The following is a 19,103-nucleotide window of genomic DNA, read 5'->3' as shown; positions in this document are numbered from 1 at the left end:
TGAAACGAATGAAGAATATTAATAAATTTATTTGGGTTATGAATTAGTCACTTTTGTTGAATGAAAAGAACCTGGAACGGCTGCAAGAGTCAACTGAGGTGATAAGAAGGTCGGTGGCACATTTCCCACATTTGTTATGTCAATAGTCAATACAAGTATATGCTCGTTGAACAAATAAATATGGAAATAAGAAAGTTCATTTTATAATATTTACCAAAATGTAATAACAATATGCTGAGAGCCGAAATACGAATTAACAGAGACTGCAATTTCATATTCAGGTTCGTAAAACAAGTTCAGAGGATTTCTAGATTATAAAGACAAATGAAATATTGTCATTGCAAGTTTTCTGGAGTTTTGGCCCTTATATCAATCATGATGCCAATCAGCAGCATAATAAAAAGGACTGCACAAGGTAAAAACTCAGAAGAATTTTGAAAAGTAGTCTTCATAAAAATCTACAATTTATTTCTTTGACAGATGGTGTTTTGACTTGAACAGGAATTCACACTCTTGTGTATTTTTTTTTCTTTCCTCTCAATCCTATAATCTATTTACACACGTTACAACAATATTAAGTAAATGAGAAGATCAACAAAAAAACCGATTACAAATACATGGCTCACAGATATTCTACTTGAAACTACTTTTCATGGTTTGAGTTGTGCAAAGACCGATGAACGAAGTTCTTGTTGAGGTGAGAGGGTTTTGCCGTTCAGAAGCATTTGCCCCACAAAATCCACACGAATTGACTTGAAATTGTAACTCTGGTTCAATTTCCATGAAACAAAATCTAAAAATCAGGTATATGTTCTTCATCATCCTTATGGTAGATCTATAGAATAAAGAGCAATCTAAGATTTTTCGGACAACCATGTACCCAAATAAAATTTCGTCCCTCCATGAACAAAAACAATAATGAAATTCCACAATCTATGAGAACATACCTTTCCTTTCCAAGAAAAAACATGATGACGGTAATAAGGTTGCAATAGTGTTACCTGATCTCCTTCTTTAATCTGCAATCAGAGGGTTCAATTAATTCTAATCTACTGTGTGTATAAATCAACAAGCAACAGCATGCTTTGTGGTTTTCTCAATATATGCAAGGTACTTCTCGATTCATTTGTGGGGTCTATAAAAATTATCTAATTTGACATAGGGGCTTTACAGACATTTAATGGACTGAAAAATGTAAAAGTCAAGCAGCTAACTCTTACCACATTATCACGCACACTGTACACAGATAGAACAAAGCATGTCTGATTTGAATCACAAACCAAATAGTATCTGCAATATGAAAAAAATAGAAAAGGACTTTGATTGTTATCTCAAAATACTATTAGCTTAATACAATATAAAAGTGCATAATTCGTGATAAAGTTCCAAGCAAGATGAATCTGAATGCATGATACTTCCTATAGCCATCCCATAAAAATAATTATAGTCTATAGACCCCTCGGCATATCAGGTAACATAGTTTTAAGGAGTATAAGCTATATGCCTGTGCAGCATAAGTTCATGATTAATATATTTTGATGTGCAATAAATACAGTAGTCAAGCAGATTACTCACAGGGGAGTGACATTCTCATAATTCACGAAGAATAGCACTTTTCCAACTACTGCAACTCTGTTCAGACCCTCCGAAAGCATATCCACAGCGACTATTTTATGAGAAGAATTCACTAACCAAACAAGAGGCACGGAAAAAATAAATATGAACATGTTAAGTTAGCAAACTCATAAGTAGAAGTAGTAAATTACCAGATTAATGACTATGCGCTACTAACTAAAACAGAAGAGCCATGTAGCTTACACTTAGCAGCAGTAAGAGATGATGCCAAAGATGCAAGTCGTTTGCCTCTAGCATGTACCTATAAAACCACATCTGATCAATAACAGATGCACCTCTTGAAGAAATAAAACTATTTGCATTGGTACCTTCAAAGTGGTCTTTAACTTCTCATTGACCTTCCTTAGAAAGTATAATGTTGAACAAAATTTAGCACCATAAAATGGTTTATAAAATCATTACCTTCAATAAATTCTCTATCTTATCGAGAAGATTAACCATCTTTTGGACCTCCTCAGCAGCACTAAGACTAGGATCCTTTAAGGCAGCAGCTTCAAACCCCCTAAGAGCCCTCTCATAATTCTCTAAATATGTGTCTACCTGTAAACAGGAACTGCATCAGGAACTTATAAACCACCAACGAATTAAAAAACAGTAACTTGCTTGTGACAGGTGGAATTGAAATCCACCAATGAATTAAAGTATTAAACAATAGAAAGCAACCTGATGATAAGACAAATATGATACTAACGCAAGTACACCTGATAGCAACATAAACAAGATCTAGAGACTTTTCGATCTTTAGTTATTTAATAAATTTTCATAGAGAAAGATGAGGAGAAAAATTCAACTTACAGTGGCACAGTTAAAATACAAGTCAGGATTGGACTTCATTTTTTCGTCTTTCTCCTAATACAAATTAATCAAAATGAGAAGATAACCAAAATCATTAGGAAAAATGAAGAAGAAAACTTCAAAATGCTCCTTAGCAGCCCTTAATCAACAGATTCTTCCCAAATTAAAAAAAAAAATGATCAATAACAAAACTATAATTTGAAGAAATCAACTGGGAGCAGGAAAATGCATTCCAAGGGAAAGTTCTGCTTTGCAAACTTACAGCATTTTGGTAGGCTTTTAAAGATTGCAAAAGTTTCTGGTGATCCCAAGATCCAGTCACAAAGAAACTTGTGAGGCATGCATTTCCAAGGTTGTCTGTCATTAGGATGATATGTTATAACATATGAGAAAGATGATTATAATAATATAGGTGAAAGAAATAAGAAATGATATAAAATCTCAAAGCAGAGCTTCTTACAAAGGGAAAAAGGAAAAAGGCATAATGTGCAAGGGTGGGTTAGAAACCCAAACACATAAGAAAAATAAAAAGATCACATATGTAAAAAATAAAGTGTACACCCTTCTCTCCATGTGCAGCAATAAGAGAAATGGTCGAATCATCAAATAGTATTCACATATGTAGCAAACCACAAGAAAACCAATAAACATAGCGTACGCAAATTAAGTTATCAAGTCAAGACAAAGTACAGCATGTGTTTACATGAAAACATATTCAAAAGATCATAAAAGCGGATCATAAGCTAATTTTTTATAGTTGAATTTTAGCATATATAATTTGGTACTGTACCGAACAGAAGACAATACTACACAATTCAATCCTATGCCATCCAATCCTAGTATATTCCAAGTGTCCAATCCTCTATGGCATGCCAAACAAGGGCTTAAACTAATACAAAGTAAAGCATGCATTTACATGTGGAAATTATTAAAAGATCAAAAGATTGGAACATAAGTTCCTTTTTCCTAGGATTCAAATTGAATCTTACACCAAGAATTTCCATCCTTGACATCCAATGTGATAGCTTCTTTGGCATGTTGAATGCTTTCTTCAACAATTTCTATCTGATTCTCAGAACCTAAAAAACACAAAAGAAATTTTAGTAAAACGATGATAAATCCATATTGAAGTAGAAACTACAACTTCTGTTTTTCCACTACTTCAGTTATATTTTTGGAGGGGTAAAGGCACCAGAGGAGGAATAAATGCTATTACTTTGCTTTACATTCTCAAAAGAAATCGTACCAAAAGTTTGAATCTCGACTTCACAACGGATAAGACTAAGATCAGAACATCTTCAGAAAAATAAAGAGAGTGAGATAAGAACACAAAGACTATCAATGGCCACAGCGTTATTAATTTGAAAGTGTCAATTTGCAACCCTGTCTGCACTAGCCTCACCTTAAATTGCAGCATTGTAATAACTAGTAAAAGTTTTAATTTAATAGACAGGAATGTAGATGTTTCTGTAATCATCTTTCCTAGCCAGCGACTACCTTTTTTTCTCTAAAGCCAGAAAGAATCATTCCAGAACAATTTTAAGCACAAATGGACTAAGACTTCCTAGCAAGCCCGTAGATAGAGATAATAGAATGTGCCAACAGGCAAGAAAATACCATTTGAAATTGTGGCTCTCAATATAATACCCCTAGGCAGCCAAGAATTAAGTGTAAATCTTAATACAGGGGAAGGAAAATTTTCTTGCCTTGAGCCATGCTTCTTTCGAGCATAGATAACTGACAAAGTATTTTCTTATTTGGACCCTGCATGAGACAAAAATGTAAAATAGATAAAAGGTTAGTAAAATGACACTTAGAGGCATAAATTCTTTAAAAGCAAAATGGCAATCAACTGTCAAACATAACCTTGCTTAATGCAAGATTGAAGCAGTTCTTAGCAGCAGGTAAATCTCCCTTTTTCCAAATGCTGACGCCCAAACATAGCCAAGCGTCTGTAAGAGAGGGATTCAACTTCACCTGGGGCATCAAAACTTCAAAATATGAATATGAACCCGAGCATTACAGCAAACCAAACTAATAAAGCACCGAACAGTCTACTCTTGCTTACAGCTTTTGAGAGATGATCCTCTGCCTCTTTCCTGTAATCAGGTACAACATCCAATATCTTTCCTCGCAGATATTCATACGTTGCACGCTGTAGAGGTGACTTCCTTTGTTCTGCGAAAGAAGATGATATATTTCACTTCTAATGCTAAATGTAACATACAATCAAAAATGTGTAGTGCAAGACCCATTACATAAACATCCGAAAGAGATTCATCAAAAGAGATATATGTTACTAAATGTAATATATAATTTAAACCACAAGAAACATTATATCACTCAACTAAAAAAAAATTAATTCAAGAGAGGCACCAACATTAATCCCTAAACATTTAGCTTCAGCACTCAATATAGCACTAGAACAGAAAGCTGCAACTAGCAATTTTCCCCAAGTACAATACCTACGCTTAGGGTATTCTATCTTACAAGGAGCAAAATCCCAATTATGAGACCAAACTGACGTCATTTCAATAATATACAACATGTTATTGATCCAGTATATCTCATATCACAAGAGTGGCATTACCCATTACCACGAAACATTCCGGTAACGTTACTGTACTATAACCCCATTTTAGAATAACAGAGTCCTGTTCAGTTTTCTTTATTTACTCTATGTGGAACACTATGCTTCTAGTCCAACATTGTTATCAGGCCAATTAAAATATCAAAATAGTAATATAAAACAATCATATTTATGAAATATGTTATCAAAATGATGTTCAGCACAATTCATATTCCATTACTTAAATATTACAAATAAAAAAAAAAACCAACAACAGCCCATGTTCTAATAAACAAATTACATAAATTAATTTCCCATAAACTGACCCAACTCGGTTCCATTTCAGCTCCTAAATCATTAAAAAAATGAAGAATGAACACAGAACAAGCGCCAAAAAAACAAAAGGCGATGAAAAACCAAATGGGTAAGAAGAAGAAAAGGCGAATAGGGTACCAGGAGGGATGGAATCGAGGAGTTTAAGAGCCAGATCAGATTCGTTTTGCAATCTGGTGACTTTGTCATCTGGGTTTTGAGGAAAAAATGTTTCTTTGATTTCGTACAGATTGTCTGCAGCTTTTCTGGCTCTTTCCCACAAATCTTCTTCTGGTTTTTCTGCTGATACATCACTCATTTTAGTGACTGTGTAAAGAAAATGGCAAGAGAAGGGTTTTAAAGAGTGATTACTTGGTGAATTCTGGGTGTGCTTTAAGACTTCAGAGAACCATAAAATATTTGCTTAAGTTGAGCGAAACGGTGTCGTATGGAAGCCAAACTCAAATTTGTTGTATCATTTATGTTTGTTTTTAATAAGCTATTTTTGAATTATTTTATTGCAATATTTTAATTTTTTTATCAAAGTTATAACAATAATAATAATAATTTTATATATTTCAAATATTATTCGAAATTTTAATCCCGAATATACATATAATGAGTTAAAGTAGTAAATGATAAATGATTTTTTCAATGGAAGGTAAATTTTGAAACGTTTTTCTCAATTATTATTCTAAACTTTCTTTTTTTTTCTTTAGGTGGTTGGGGTGTTTGGACCAGCTAAATAAGTCAGATAAGTTACAAATATGGTAGGTGATCACTTGATGGGACTCGAATACAAAGATAAACTAAATTTTTTAATTTTGATCATCAGGATGTCCGATGTTAGTTTACGCACATCTTACTTAATCTTCGAGGTCTATTGAACACCCTACAAACTTAATAAGCTAGAGTATATAAATAAACATATTTTCCAAAAGAAAATCGAGGAATTTCTTTAGAACTTTATTTTGGTTGAGAAATTAATTATTTATTTTAAAAAATAAAGAAATAATTAATATATTTAAGATAATTATTTCCTTATAAAATAAAGTGAGCACAATTTCATGATCATCTCCTTCTTTCTCGTCTTTAAAGGTTACAAATGGTGCCAAATGACACACCATATCTCGGCACATAAAGAACTTTATGAGAACTGTTTAAATCACCAAGCTCGTGAAGTCTGTTACAATATTCTGTCATGGCTCTCATCACCAATCTTAAAATTTATATATATTTTGCAGCACAAAACTTCAACTTCATTGCAACTCATCCATGGAGAAACTTGCCCTTCTAACACTCATTATTTTCAGTTCTTTGTGCTCTTTAATCTCTTCAGTGAATAATGTACCAGCAATCTTTACATTTGGGGACTCCATTTTCGATGCCGGAAACAATCACTTCAACAAGAACTGCACTGCACAGGCTGATTTCCCTCCTTATGGTTCAAGTTTTTTTCATCATCCCACCGGGAGGTTCACTAATGGCAGAACGGTTGCAGACTTCATTTGTTAGTACTACTAATTAACAGTTATGTAATTTGTCTGATTAGTTTTTTTTTCAATGGATTTTGTTTTGAGTGTTTTCTCAAATATTGGCAGCACAATTCATTGGGATTGAGTTACAAAAGCCATATCTGGAAGTGCATATTGCAGTCACAAATGGAAGTAGAAAAGATTACCCAAAAAATGGCCTCAACTTTGCCAGTGCTGGCAGTGGTGTTCTGCAGGAAACAAATAAGGACTGGGTAAGAAAATTTGCCATAGGAGTGATTCCGAGCTTGATAAAACAAAGATTTTGAACATCTAAGCCTACTATCATAGTTGGTTACTCTATATAATATTGGATAAATCTGCTCAATCTGTCTTTCGTAATTCCAGAATCAATAATTTAATATCTTTAATCAGAATACAGTGACACAAGTTAACAATGTAGCAACGTAATATTTACATCAGGAAAGGACATAATTTTGATTATGTAACAACAATAAAGTGCATTACTTTTCTGCAAGAAAATGACAGTAGAAGATCATGTATGACACAAGGCTGAAGGCCACCACATCCCCATGAATCAAAAGCTAAGGCAAAACAGATTGGTAAAAGCAAAAACAAAATCGTAACCGCAGTATATCATGAGTTACATATTTGAATACGGAAGTTCCTTATTTTTGCTTCCATTTTGATGTCATCACAGGGAGTCACATCTATCCAAGACCAGTTAAAGCAATTCAAGGCACTGGTGAAGCAAAACAAGATCGACAAAACCCTTGTAGAAACCTCTCTTTTTCTATTCGAGTCAGGCTCCAATGACATCTTCAGCTACTTTGCATCTTTTGGTCCCCCAACACTGAGCCCAGATGCATATGTTCAAGCCATGTTAACAGAAGTTTCCAAGCTGATCGAGGAGATTTACAGCCTTGGTGCTCGCCGCATTGCGCTGTTTTCGCTCGGACCCGTTGGCTGTGTCCCTGCCAGGGCACTCTTGCCTGACGCGCCAGTTGAAAGTTGCTACGGGGAGATGAATGTGATGGCTGAGAGTTACAATAAGGGATTGGAGAGTCTAGTGAATGATGTCGCCAGAAAATACCCAGGTGGAGTTGCTGTTTATGGAGATGTTTATGACCTTGTTCAGCGATTTAGAGCCATTCCTTCACGCTATGGTAATCTTTTTATGCATCTTCTTCAATTTGAAAACTTCAAATTTTAGCTTCATTTAGACTTCATGATTTCAAGACAGTGATATGAAGAATGTCTTCTGTGATCAATCAATTATGTAATATGTGTTGCATCCACCAAGGGCCTCCCAGAACTTTCTGGAGTTAGTGTAGCATTGCGACTCCCATTGCGTCGCAATACACTAACATGCCATGCATGATGCCGCATAGTCGCGTCAGGATAACATCGCTATAGATTTATTTTGTTTTTCCTCGACTGATAACCCCGTAATGGCACAGGTTTTTCTGATGTTTCAACTGCATGTTGTGGAAATGGGACTCTTGGAGGATTGCTGCAATGTGGGGAAAAAGGCTACAAAATCTGTAACAATCCTAAAGCATTCCTGTTCTGGGATTATTTCCACCCAACAGAACACGCTTACAAGATCATTTCCAAGGCCTTGTGGGCAGGAAAGAGTTCAAGCATCAGGCCAGTGAACTTGAAGACTCTAGTCAACATTACCTTTAGTCAAGTTTGAGAACATTATCTTGAAGAATTTAATGTTCATCAGAAGATAGATTAATGCACTACTTATTTTAGCACGTGTCAGTTTATATTGCTGTTAATTTGTCAATGGAGTTAGGGATATGGTTGGACTTTAATTAAGGGAGTTATTAATTATGAATACTCTGTTGTTTTTCAACTCAAATTCAATTTTAAATAATTATATTCATAGTTATACTCCTAATTTTGAATATTGTTAGATTAGTTTCCACTGATTAATTGGCTGCTCAATTTTCGCCTAACAAAAAGGTACTTCAACGACCCCAATTAGGCAATTATCCATTGTATAAATCTAAGTTTGATACCTATACATATATAGTCCTCAAAAATCTTGATTTGTCCATGACATTAATTAAAATGCAATAACAAGTTCAATTTAATTATAACCACTAATAATGTGGTTTGGATAGTAAGACTTTAGCCTTCTAGGATCTTGTGTTCAAGTTCCACAAAGTGGTCATCTATCACATTTGTGATTTATCTTATCCATTAGGTTGATAGAATATTTAATGAATCTTAGAGATTAGTTGATATGCGTTCAAGCTGACCCAAACACCCTAGTTATTAAAAAAGAAAAATGCAATAACAAACCGTTTACCATAGCAAATTAATGAAACCAATCTTTTTTCTTTCTTTCTTGAAAAAACAAACATTCATAAGGGAAAACCTATATTTATCTTATAATATCAATTTGATAACGTTATCACGTCGGTGAAGTAAACCAGAAGAAGCCTTCGAGAGGAGGATTGTCATTTTGTTGGTCCAAATCCGGATGAACCTTACAACTTAGATCCAACTCAAAAGCACAAAACCATTATCAGCTAGAAGTTATATCCAATCCCATCCCATCCCATCCCATGCCCATTGGCCACAGCCCCGCCAAAGGGATGGCCACACTTTATATCAAATAAAACACAACATTATAACAATAGCTCACCTTTTGGTGCCTTCTGGTTGCTTCACAAATTAAGCAAATTCAGGTAGTGATTAATTAATTAATTAATCAATCTGGTATTGAGAAGACTCCTCAATTAATAACTTTTCTTAATTCACTTCATTAAGATTATTATGGAATTAATTGGTGGGTTATACTTTTCATTACTTTTGACAAATGACATGTTATCTATTCAGCCAACCCCTCCCCCCTATGTTTACGGCTTTAATTTTGGTGAGGGTGGGCCTGTTTGTAATGTCCTTTGATTTTTATATGCACATCAAAATTTTTAGCGCTCCTTATAGCCACCAAAATTAGTGAATCTTGCTAATAGGGCCCTTTTGTTACGACCTTGTTATCGATTCATCAGACAATATTTTTATTAATTTAATATATATTAAATTATTATGAAGAAAGACACATGGGATTTATATATTTATATAAACATATGACATCTACTTTAATTAAAGTATATAGTACTGATAGGATACTGTAATGTTTTATACGAGGAAACAGAACCTTCAAGAAAAATGATAATTCAGTGTTTAAGAGAAGAGAACTTTATTGATTATTGCTTGTCAAACCCTAATTGTTTTAGGCTTTATATAGTCTTGCACATTATTTTAATTATTCTAATTCTAAGGATATTCTAATTATTCTAATTAAATAATAACATAATTATAAAAGGACTTTACCTAATTATCTTAATTCTATGCTAATTCTAAAAGAATCTAAACATTTTCTTCCCCTTCGGTTCAACCTTGTCCTCAAGCTTGTAAGGTACTGCACAATCAACAACAGTTATCTCGGTTTGTCCTCGCATTTCATTGTCGCCATTGCCAGTAGGGGAACCTCATCGTCATCCTCCTCCATCAGCAAGAGAAAGAACTTAACCCTATATTGATGCCCAGAGCGAAAGCGCTCATCACAGTTATAGCACAACCCTTTGGCATGCCATTCTTGCATCTATGTCGTCGTGAATCTCTTAGGAAGCAAGGAATCTGATTGGTTTGGAGTTGGCAAGAGGCCCTACTGCTCTGAAGATATATTAGAAGCTGATTTATTAGAGTCCCAAGATATGGGGTCGATAGATCATAAGTATAGGTGAAGATCTAGTTTTAGCCTTGATATGAAGCAACTCAGAAGGAACACACCTTAAAGGCTAGAAACTTGATTAGAGACCTCAAATTTTGTCTTATAAGCAACGATATATACTGCTTGAGTAAGTTTGGCCAATTGCCCCTGGTAATCCACAAATTCCGAAAGCCCAAAACGAATATTTAAACCCTGCAAGAAAGAACACCAAGAACGAATCTACCCATTTGAATGGATCCAACGATACCATGAGAGAGCTAGCCCATCCATGTGGAAGGAAGAGATTGTCAACCGTTGCTCGGTAAAGGTATTATGGTAATCAAAGAATTGTTCAGCTTAAAATATCTAGCCATGCGGATCCATGCCATCAAAGCGTGGCATCTCCAATCTGAAAAGCTTAAAAGGTGGGGCAAATCTAGAAGAATGCGAACTTGAGCCGAGTGAAGGAGTGCCATCACCACTAGCATAACTATCTTCTGTCATCGGTCTTGCTCTAGTTTGGCGTTAATAGCAGTCAATTTTAGTGTAATAGCCTTCAAAAGACCATCTAGGGAGTCAAGTTGGCCTCTTGAGCATCCAACTTGGCCCTTATTGAGATATTTGTTCATCCAAAGCCTTTATCCGAGAAGGGTCAACCATGGAAAGGAAAAGAGAGCACCAATTGATAGGATAGTGATTCTGTTTTATATGAGGAAACAGAACCTCTAAAAAGAATGATAATTCAGAGTTTAAAGGGGGAGAACTTTATTGATTATTGTTTGCTAAACCGTAATTGTTTTATACTTTATATAACCTTGCACATTATTCTAATTCTAAAAGGACTCTAATTGCCTAATTAATTCGAATCTAATTGCCTAATTCTAAATATATTCTAATTGTTCTAATTAGATAATAGCATAATTATAGAAGGAATTAACCTAATTATCCTATGTCTATCCTAATTCTAAAAGAATCCTAACATATAGTCATACGAACTTTTAGGTTTTTGTCAAATTCTTTTATAAAGAAATATCTCCCAATCCCATTTTTAACAAGATTAATGTAAATTTGCAATCCACCTCCACTTAAATCGCAGATATTCAGATAGGGAATCAAACTTGAGACCATATATTTATCCACACTATCTACAGCTCGTCCTAACCATCTAGGTTATCCACCGATGTGTATGATCTCAATACCCACTCACAAGCAAGGCATATCAATTAATTTAGGACCCATAACTAAATTCCATTTCTTAATGTTATATCAAAAAACTTCTAAACCATCCTTTGAAGATTTGATTTAGTATATCTAAATATGCTAGACAAAGCAAAAGATTCTATTATTTAATTTTAAAAAAAAAAACACATTTTTGTTGTTTTCTAAATACAAAATATTATACTTGATTTTCTGTTTAAATAATAACAACGAGGTTCACATTTTAAAAAATATAGACGTTCACAACTAACAATGTTCATGTTTTAAAAACCTAAACATACAAAGTTGGGAGCATCTCAATTAATTCGAGATATACAAAATTAAGATGCTAACTTTATATGTGTAGCATTAACCTTTTAACAAATACAAATATTCAAAAACAAAAAAAAAGGAAATATATTTTATCTCGAGACCATATTTAATCATAGTTGGATCCGTATTTGTAAAATATCAATGAATCTAACAGTATTCAAATACGATCCTGCTATAGTCTTACAGTATTAAGCCGAACCTAATTCAAAGAATTTTCGTGTGTATATATATATAATATAAAGTATCTATTGATTTAGTATATCTGAAGATGCCCGAGAAAGGCCACCATCTTTGACTTCATATTCCTCGTCGATCTCTTTGAGAAAAGAAGTCTTCAAAGAGAAACAAACATCATCCCATGTAGCCAGCCATGTCACATGATATCCCAAACCTGATAATATTTAATCAAAATTCAAACCAGCTAGCCATCTTCAATCTCCCTTTCTCAGGTCCCACACGCATTTACAGCGAGCTTTGTCCTCATAGAATAGGGGTTCCTAACAATTTCCTTCTCGACGTTTGAGGAAAATTACGAATACACCCAAGAGTTTCAGAAAGAAACAAATGCATCTAAAAAATGATTACTTTGCTGTGTAAAGACCATAATACCCTTTGTCTAATTAATATTCTTTTGGTTTTTATTTCTTCAATTTTTATTTTGAATATATAAAAATTGAAAAGAATCTGAAACTTTGTTCAAAAAGACTTTAATATCCTCAGTCTTATTATATTTCACTTTTCTATTTTATTTTATTTTTCATTCTTTTAGTGTGTAATTTAATTAGATTTTAATGTTTATAATTAAAATAAAGGGTATTATAGTCTTTATCTGTGATAAAACAATCAACTTGTTGGGTACATTTGTCACTTTTTTCAAACATTGAGGACGAAACTGTCATAACCTCATGACATCTCACCTGCCCAGTCTTTTCTCTGTAAAATCCTCACGCGTCTTCACATATGAATAGTCGTCTTCTTTCCACACAATCTATATATATAATTTATAAACATTCAAAGTCTTCACATTCTCATAAAACTAACAAAAAAACCCAGGAAATTCTTCACCAGTAAAGCTCTTAATTTTCTCTCGTTTTCTCGACATGGGTAACTACGTTTCTTGTACGTTAGGTTCAAGCCCGTTAATGAAGAGCAACAAGGCGGCCAGAGTGGTGCTCCCCGGCGGAGAAGTCAGGCAGTTTCGGCAAATAATAAAAGCTGCAGAGTTAATGCTGGAGTGTCCGAATTTTTTCCTTGTAAATTCCAAGTCTCTTCACATTGGAAGAAGATTTTCTGCGCTCGGCGCCGACGAAGAGCTCGAGTTTGGAAACGTTTACATTATGTTTCCAATGAAGAGAGTAAATTCTGTGGTTTCTGCCACCGATATGGCGGCTTTCTTCATGGCGGCGAACTCTGCCGCGAAGAGGATATCCGGTGGCGGAAATATTAGAGTTTCGCCGGAATCTGGAATTGAGATGTCGTGTTCATCGTCGCCGAGGTTGAGTTTGGAGGGCGTTGAGGAAGAGTTTTCGGAGTTTAAGTATAGATTAGTTGTGTGTAGGTCGAGGAAGCCACTGTTGGAAACGATAAAGGAAGAGCCGATTTATTCAAGGTAAGAGATGAAGAGATTAATCAGTAATTTAATTATTATAATTTTTTTTCTTTTTATTTTAATTAATATTAATTGTGATTATAAAAATGATTAATCATGTTTAGAGTATTATTTGATAATCAATGTAATTGTGATTACTGACTATATTTGATCTCCATTATGTACAATTGATGAACCAACAAAATATATATATATGGATGGGTTTTATTTCGTATCAAAATTGGATTAGTGTAATCACCCTTAGGTGATCGAATGGTTGAATAGAGATTCTAAGAGTATTATTTAAGAGGTTTTGTGTTCGATTCACTTCAATTGCTAATAGAGGTAATCACTGTAAGTTTACCTGACTGTTAACTTCTGATCCCAGAGATTAATTGAGGTACGTGGAAGTTAGTTCAGATACCTTGGTCATCGGAAAAGCAGAAACAGCAATGATGCTCTGATTGGTGGAATGGTGCATATTTGGGCTGAAATATTGGCCCACTTTATTCATATGGGCTCTACATATTCCAGTTCATTAATTTTAGGCCCTTGAGATCCGGTTCATTTGTCTTGCCAAAACCGCAATGATTGTCGGTCACTTTTTTATCAATTGAACGACAACAATCCATTCACACTTTTGATTTTATGTCTTCGCTTTCTCACTTTGATACCTCACTTAAAGTTTATAAAATAGACCTTGTATGTTAATTCCCCGACATCCCCATCACGAGGTCAGGAACGGAGGCGAGGAATGGGGTCCCCGGCCCCAACCCACCCCGTGTCCATCCCTACGTAACTTTAAGATATTATACCTCATATTATTTTTGTTGATGACTCTTTTAATACCCTTTAATCAATTAAATGTTTTTTCTTCTCTAATCGATCCATATCAAGAGAGATAATAATACTTGGTACAAAATGTTTTTCATAATTAAAACAATACATATTAATCATCGCTGAATTGAAATCTCGAAACTAATGATATACTCGTAGAACCAATGAGATACCATTTCAAATGTGTTAACTCATAATATCCCATCCCATCAAAGTTGGAGCTGGTGCACAGTAATTGATGCTCCCCAAAACCAGGTAATTGATGCCACTTGCTTACCATTGAATTGAAGGTTAAATTAAATTAATTATGAAACTCAAGACTAGAAATTCAACACCTATTCTCTATTATATTATATATTATTGCATTAAAAAATAATTAATTTTACATAATCATCTTAAATGTTGTGTTAGTGGCTTCACAAGATCTTCAACATTTATCCCCTCCCTTTCCCCTCCCAAATTTTCCCATCATTTCCTCTAAGTTTATCAACTCTCATCGCGCTGGATAACTCAACTTGTGACACCTGTCACCCTCCAAAATTTCTTAGATTTTCAAAACCCTAGCTAATTTCAAAGAATTGAAAATAACTTTCAAATATTTCGACTAATTTGCTTGCTACAAGTAATTCTGATCTGTTAGGGTTTATCTGAACGGTCAGGTCCGTAGATTATCTCGCTTTCCAATTATCATAAAGTTTTTATAAATTTTTAGATATTCGTTTCATTTTCAGAATATTACAAGGTTCGATGAAGGTTACGGTTTTGAACTTGAATTTGTAAAACGTGGTCGTGGTCCGTGGAGAATTTCTGGATTATTTATTAAAGTTAGATCACATATTAATAAATACAAAATCTAGGGTTCTGCAAAAAAATTTATAGAACTCAAAAATTATGAACAAGGAAGGAGACAAGGAAGATGAAAAAAGAACCAGTAAGAAAAACAAACCCAACTGCACCAATAGCGGAACCCAGAATCTGGATCGATTCAGAAATCATTTGATCAATAAATTTTTTATGTTTAAGATGATGATCATAATAAACTCGTTGATAATTCCAGCCATTTTGGTGTCTACAACCGCAGTAGTGCTGCTGGTTCAAGCTCAAACTCTCCTTCTTCTTCACTTCATCTATTCTCCTTCTCAACACACTCAAATTCGCCTCCACCATATCCGCAGACTTCCCTGTCAAATAAAAAATAATCAGTCACCATATCCACCATGTCCGCAGACCTGAAATAATATTATATACATATATGTACATGTATATGTGTATGTATTTTTGTATTTATACCTTCGTCTTTGAAGTTTTGAGATCTCACCTGGGGGTGCTTGAGTTTTAGTGATGGTTTGTGTTTATTGAGAGATGGAGAAGGAGGAGGAGAAGTAGTTATATTCAAACTACAAGAAGTAGTTGGAAGAGAGGAAGCCATATATGGAAGAAGAGAGCTGATAAATTTAGGTTGTAATTCTTGGTTTTTTTATAGACAGAATATATGAGAGATTACCAACCCTAATTATGTAATATTAATTATATTGTTGTAAACAATGATATAGTGACAGTTGTTCCCTAGTCTTTTGCAATTGCGAATCTAGGTAGCTTTCCTATCGGCAACCTCCATTGGTACATTTTGCATTTTCTTCGTCTTTCTTGCATATGTCTGTATTTATTTAAATTATAATCCGGTTATACATATTAGTTCTTTGACTCTATTGCAGATGTCTGTATTTATTTAAAATATAATCTATTCGGATAAGAGTTTTAGTTACTATCATTATTAATAAATAACAACCGATGAGAAATTTAAATTCAAAATCTCTTAAATAATATATTTAAGAATCTTAATCGAACCAGTTTTTTTTATTTTAAATATTATATTACTGAATGTAGGATGAATATCATGAGAAATTTGTAAATATATATGCCGATCACCTAGAGAGGATAAAATAAACATCTTTTATTTCAAGAATTTCAAATGTCTAATGAACCTCTTAATAAGAATTCGAGTCTAGATAAAAGATGGACCATCTACCATAGGATCTTGCAGGATTCCCAAGAAAGTTTTCGATTTTTTCTAAAAGCAGTTCATCTACTTTCAAGTTCCGTGAATAGTCGGGTATTTTGCTAATTATTAATTAATCAAACGGGATTTTGTCTTTACTTCTGCTTTTCACATGCAATCACCACTTGGCCAAACTTTCATTGGTGAAGTAAGTCGTACAATTAATTTAAAATGATTAACTACTGATCATAAATTAATTATTTAGGGTTTTCAAGTACAGGTGTCGGATCTACATTCAACCAAGCATGCATGAGACAAGAAACTTGGATTTTAATTTATTAATTAACTCACCCTAAATAATTTGCAGAATCCGATACATTGTTTTGAGAGATTTTCAGCTTATAATTAACCTATTTTATATAAATAAATATAAATATAATTATAATATTTTAAGTTTTTTAAGTGACAAATGTCGAATTGAGAATGAACCAAGCATGCATGAGTTTAGCTACGTAATTAGCGTAAGCTAATTGAGTCCTTAAGTGTCCTTCTCATCGATCTTCTCACTTGTCTATAGGGACCATTAGTACAGTTTTTTGAATTTAAACCTTATAATTAAATAATAAATTATGTATAATAATTAAATTATACCTTAATTTAATCTATTTATCTTTTAATATTTATTACCGTTAACGGTTAAACGTCTACATTAAAGAATTCTTAAAGAATATTTATTAACGTTAATGGTTAAATGTCCACAGTGAAGAATTCTTAAAGATCGTATATTTAAATATGTTCTATATTAGTAAAAAACAATACATATTTTTCAAAAAATATCAAGACTTAATAGTGTATATATAAGTGTTTAAATTTTTAATCCCAATTAAAACATGTTTTTGTTTAGTTCATGAATCAAACAAACATGACCTACTCAAAAGATAAAGAAAAAAACGTTTTTTATTATCTATTTTAATTATTTACATAATTAAATTGAGAATAATGAAAGATGCCCAGAAAGTTGATTAATTAATTAAGTTAATAATAATAATAATAATTACTATTATTATTATTATTATTATTATTCGAATAAATGCTTGATTGATTGCTTACTTTAAATTATTTGTCAAAAGGTTGTGATGGCTTTTATAAATGGTAGGTAAACCTATTTTTTTATCATTTAAATTGTCTATATTATTGATAAGTACATATTATATTATGGAATAATTAATTCTTAATCCAACAAATTAAGGCAAAGGATTAAAGCAATGTAGTAGGCCAATTAATTAAAACATACAAAATTAAAGAATTTCCAAAAAGAAGAATATTAACTAAAAATTAGAAATATAAATATTTATTTAAAAAATTATATAAATTTTCAAGTTGTATTTCAATACTGTTAATATATGAAAATGTATTCGGTATCACATTAAAAATTACAAAACAATAATAAAACATATTTAAAAAAAAAATCGAAAATATTTCAATTCATTTTAATCAAACCCATTTTCATAAAAGTTCTTGGATTATTTTTGTTTTGAAAAACACTTTATATTTTTCATATTTTCAGAAACTACTATATTAGATTTTCAGTATATGGAAGCATCATCAATGAGTAGTTAGGTGAGAAAGATACTTTAGTGTTTTATTTAATGGTTTTTTTTTTTCTTTTTTCTTCTTTATAAAAGAAGTGGCAAGTGTTGGCATGAACATAGCCAGTTGAAGTTAGACACTTGGCAAACACCCACAGAAGTTTACAAGACGTGGCAAACACCCACAAGAGTATATTTATGTGTGTGTGTGTGTGTGTGTGTGTACATAGACCAGAATCCCTATCTTGTGAAAACAGAACTGCCTTTTTATAGATTGCAAACCTGAAACCACATTAGCTTTTAAAATACTTCAGGATCTTTTAGGAATTTATTTTATTAATTTAATAGATTTTTACTTTCATTGGACACTACCCATAATCATAAACAGACTCATTATATAGTTCCATGAGATAATATACCAATAATATCACAAATTGATGCATGCATAATACAGTATAGATATTTGATTTATCCATCAACATTATATCTAGAGCTCCTAATAAACCCTTTTTGAACCCTAAACCGCTCCTAATAAACCCTTTTTAAACCCTAAACCTTCGGGTGTAAACCACACTGTTGACCATTTAGCTAACCCCTTCAGCAATTTACGAGTACATTGTTATTATATACTCCATGCATGACCGATTAGTTTTAAACACACTCACGATTATTACAAATTAATGCATATATACTACATCACCGGAGTTAAAAAAATAGAGTATCTATCAAACCCCTGAACTCCAGACCTTGTAAGAGCGAACAACTCAAGGGGTTACACTATTCTATATTCTATGTGTGGTTGAATATGTTTGAAGGCACTCAAGATTATCATAAAATATTATGATAATTTCAAGAGATTTGTTATACAATATGAAAACATCGGGTGTGAATGAAGTTAAAAAGTATCAAAAAGTCGTCTATGATATGATAGTACCCCATAAACCCATCACTTAATTGGTTTAGAGATTCTTTTCCTCCTAAATGTTTGCAAGAAAAGAGCACTAGTAAGATATGTATCAATGC

At 33.0% G+C, this 19,103-nt stretch overlaps 4 protein-coding genes across 8 annotated transcripts; 2 read left to right on the top strand and 2 right to left on the bottom strand.

The window, feature by feature from the left end:
- Nucleotides 1-446: 446 nt before the first annotated feature.
- On the bottom strand, nucleotides 447-5,687 carry LOC116143956 (tetratricopeptide repeat protein 5-like). 5 transcript variants are annotated; one of them, XM_031429401.1, is made up of 13 exons: nucleotides 5,453-5,687; nucleotides 4,499-4,608; nucleotides 4,297-4,407; nucleotides 4,137-4,194; nucleotides 3,420-3,509; nucleotides 2,693-2,787; nucleotides 2,431-2,484; nucleotides 2,038-2,175; nucleotides 1,819-1,876; nucleotides 1,576-1,687; nucleotides 1,221-1,290; nucleotides 948-1,019; nucleotides 447-767 (listed from the first exon to the last, which is right to left on the bottom strand). In XM_031429401.1, the coding sequence occupies exons 1-13, from the start codon at nucleotides 5,628-5,630 to the stop codon at nucleotides 651-653; spliced, it is 1,263 nt and encodes a 420-aa protein (XP_031285261.1). In that variant the 5' UTR covers nucleotides 5,631-5,687; the 3' UTR covers nucleotides 447-650. The 5 variants fall into 5 exon arrangements, 3 of the variants coding, with proteins under 3 accessions (XP_031285261.1, XP_031285262.1, XP_031285264.1); XM_031429402.1 differs by having other exon boundaries at nucleotides 627-835; XR_004130196.1 differs by lacking the exon at nucleotides 1,221-1,290 and having other exon boundaries at nucleotides 626-767.
- An 899-nt stretch (nucleotides 5,688-6,586) lies between these two features.
- LOC116143993 (GDSL esterase/lipase 6) lies at nucleotides 6,587-8,503 on the top strand. The gene is made up of 4 exons (XM_031429442.1): nucleotides 6,587-6,821; nucleotides 6,913-7,058; nucleotides 7,505-7,970; nucleotides 8,265-8,503. The coding sequence occupies exons 1-4, from the start codon at nucleotides 6,587-6,589 to the stop codon at nucleotides 8,501-8,503; spliced, it is 1,086 nt and encodes a 361-aa protein (XP_031285302.1).
- Nucleotides 8,504-13,167: 4,664 nt separating this feature from the next.
- LOC116143992 lies at nucleotides 13,168-13,680 on the top strand. Its single transcript, XM_031429441.1, has one exon. The coding sequence runs from the start codon at nucleotides 13,168-13,170 to the stop codon at nucleotides 13,678-13,680; it is 513 nt and encodes a 170-aa protein (XP_031285301.1).
- A 1,619-nt stretch (nucleotides 13,681-15,299) lies between these two features.
- On the bottom strand, nucleotides 15,300-15,997 carry LOC116143933. Its single transcript, XM_031429376.1, has 2 exons — nucleotides 15,783-15,997; nucleotides 15,300-15,673 (listed from the first exon to the last, which is right to left on the bottom strand). Exons 1-2 carry the CDS (start codon nucleotides 15,919-15,921, stop codon nucleotides 15,375-15,377), a joined length of 438 nt encoding a protein of 145 aa, XP_031285236.1. The 5' UTR covers nucleotides 15,922-15,997; the 3' UTR covers nucleotides 15,300-15,374.
- Between the last annotated feature and the right edge of the window lie 3,106 nt (nucleotides 15,998-19,103).

This window comes from Pistacia vera, unplaced genomic scaffold, assembly GCF_008641045.1.
Source record: "Pistacia vera cultivar Batoury unplaced genomic scaffold, PisVer_v2 Contig435, whole genome shotgun sequence".
NCBI classification, from domain to species: domain Eukaryota; kingdom Viridiplantae; phylum Streptophyta; class Magnoliopsida; order Sapindales; family Anacardiaceae; genus Pistacia; species Pistacia vera.
The sequence above is the reverse complement of the archived record's forward strand: the minus strand, read 5'-3'. Positions and strand labels throughout refer to the sequence as shown.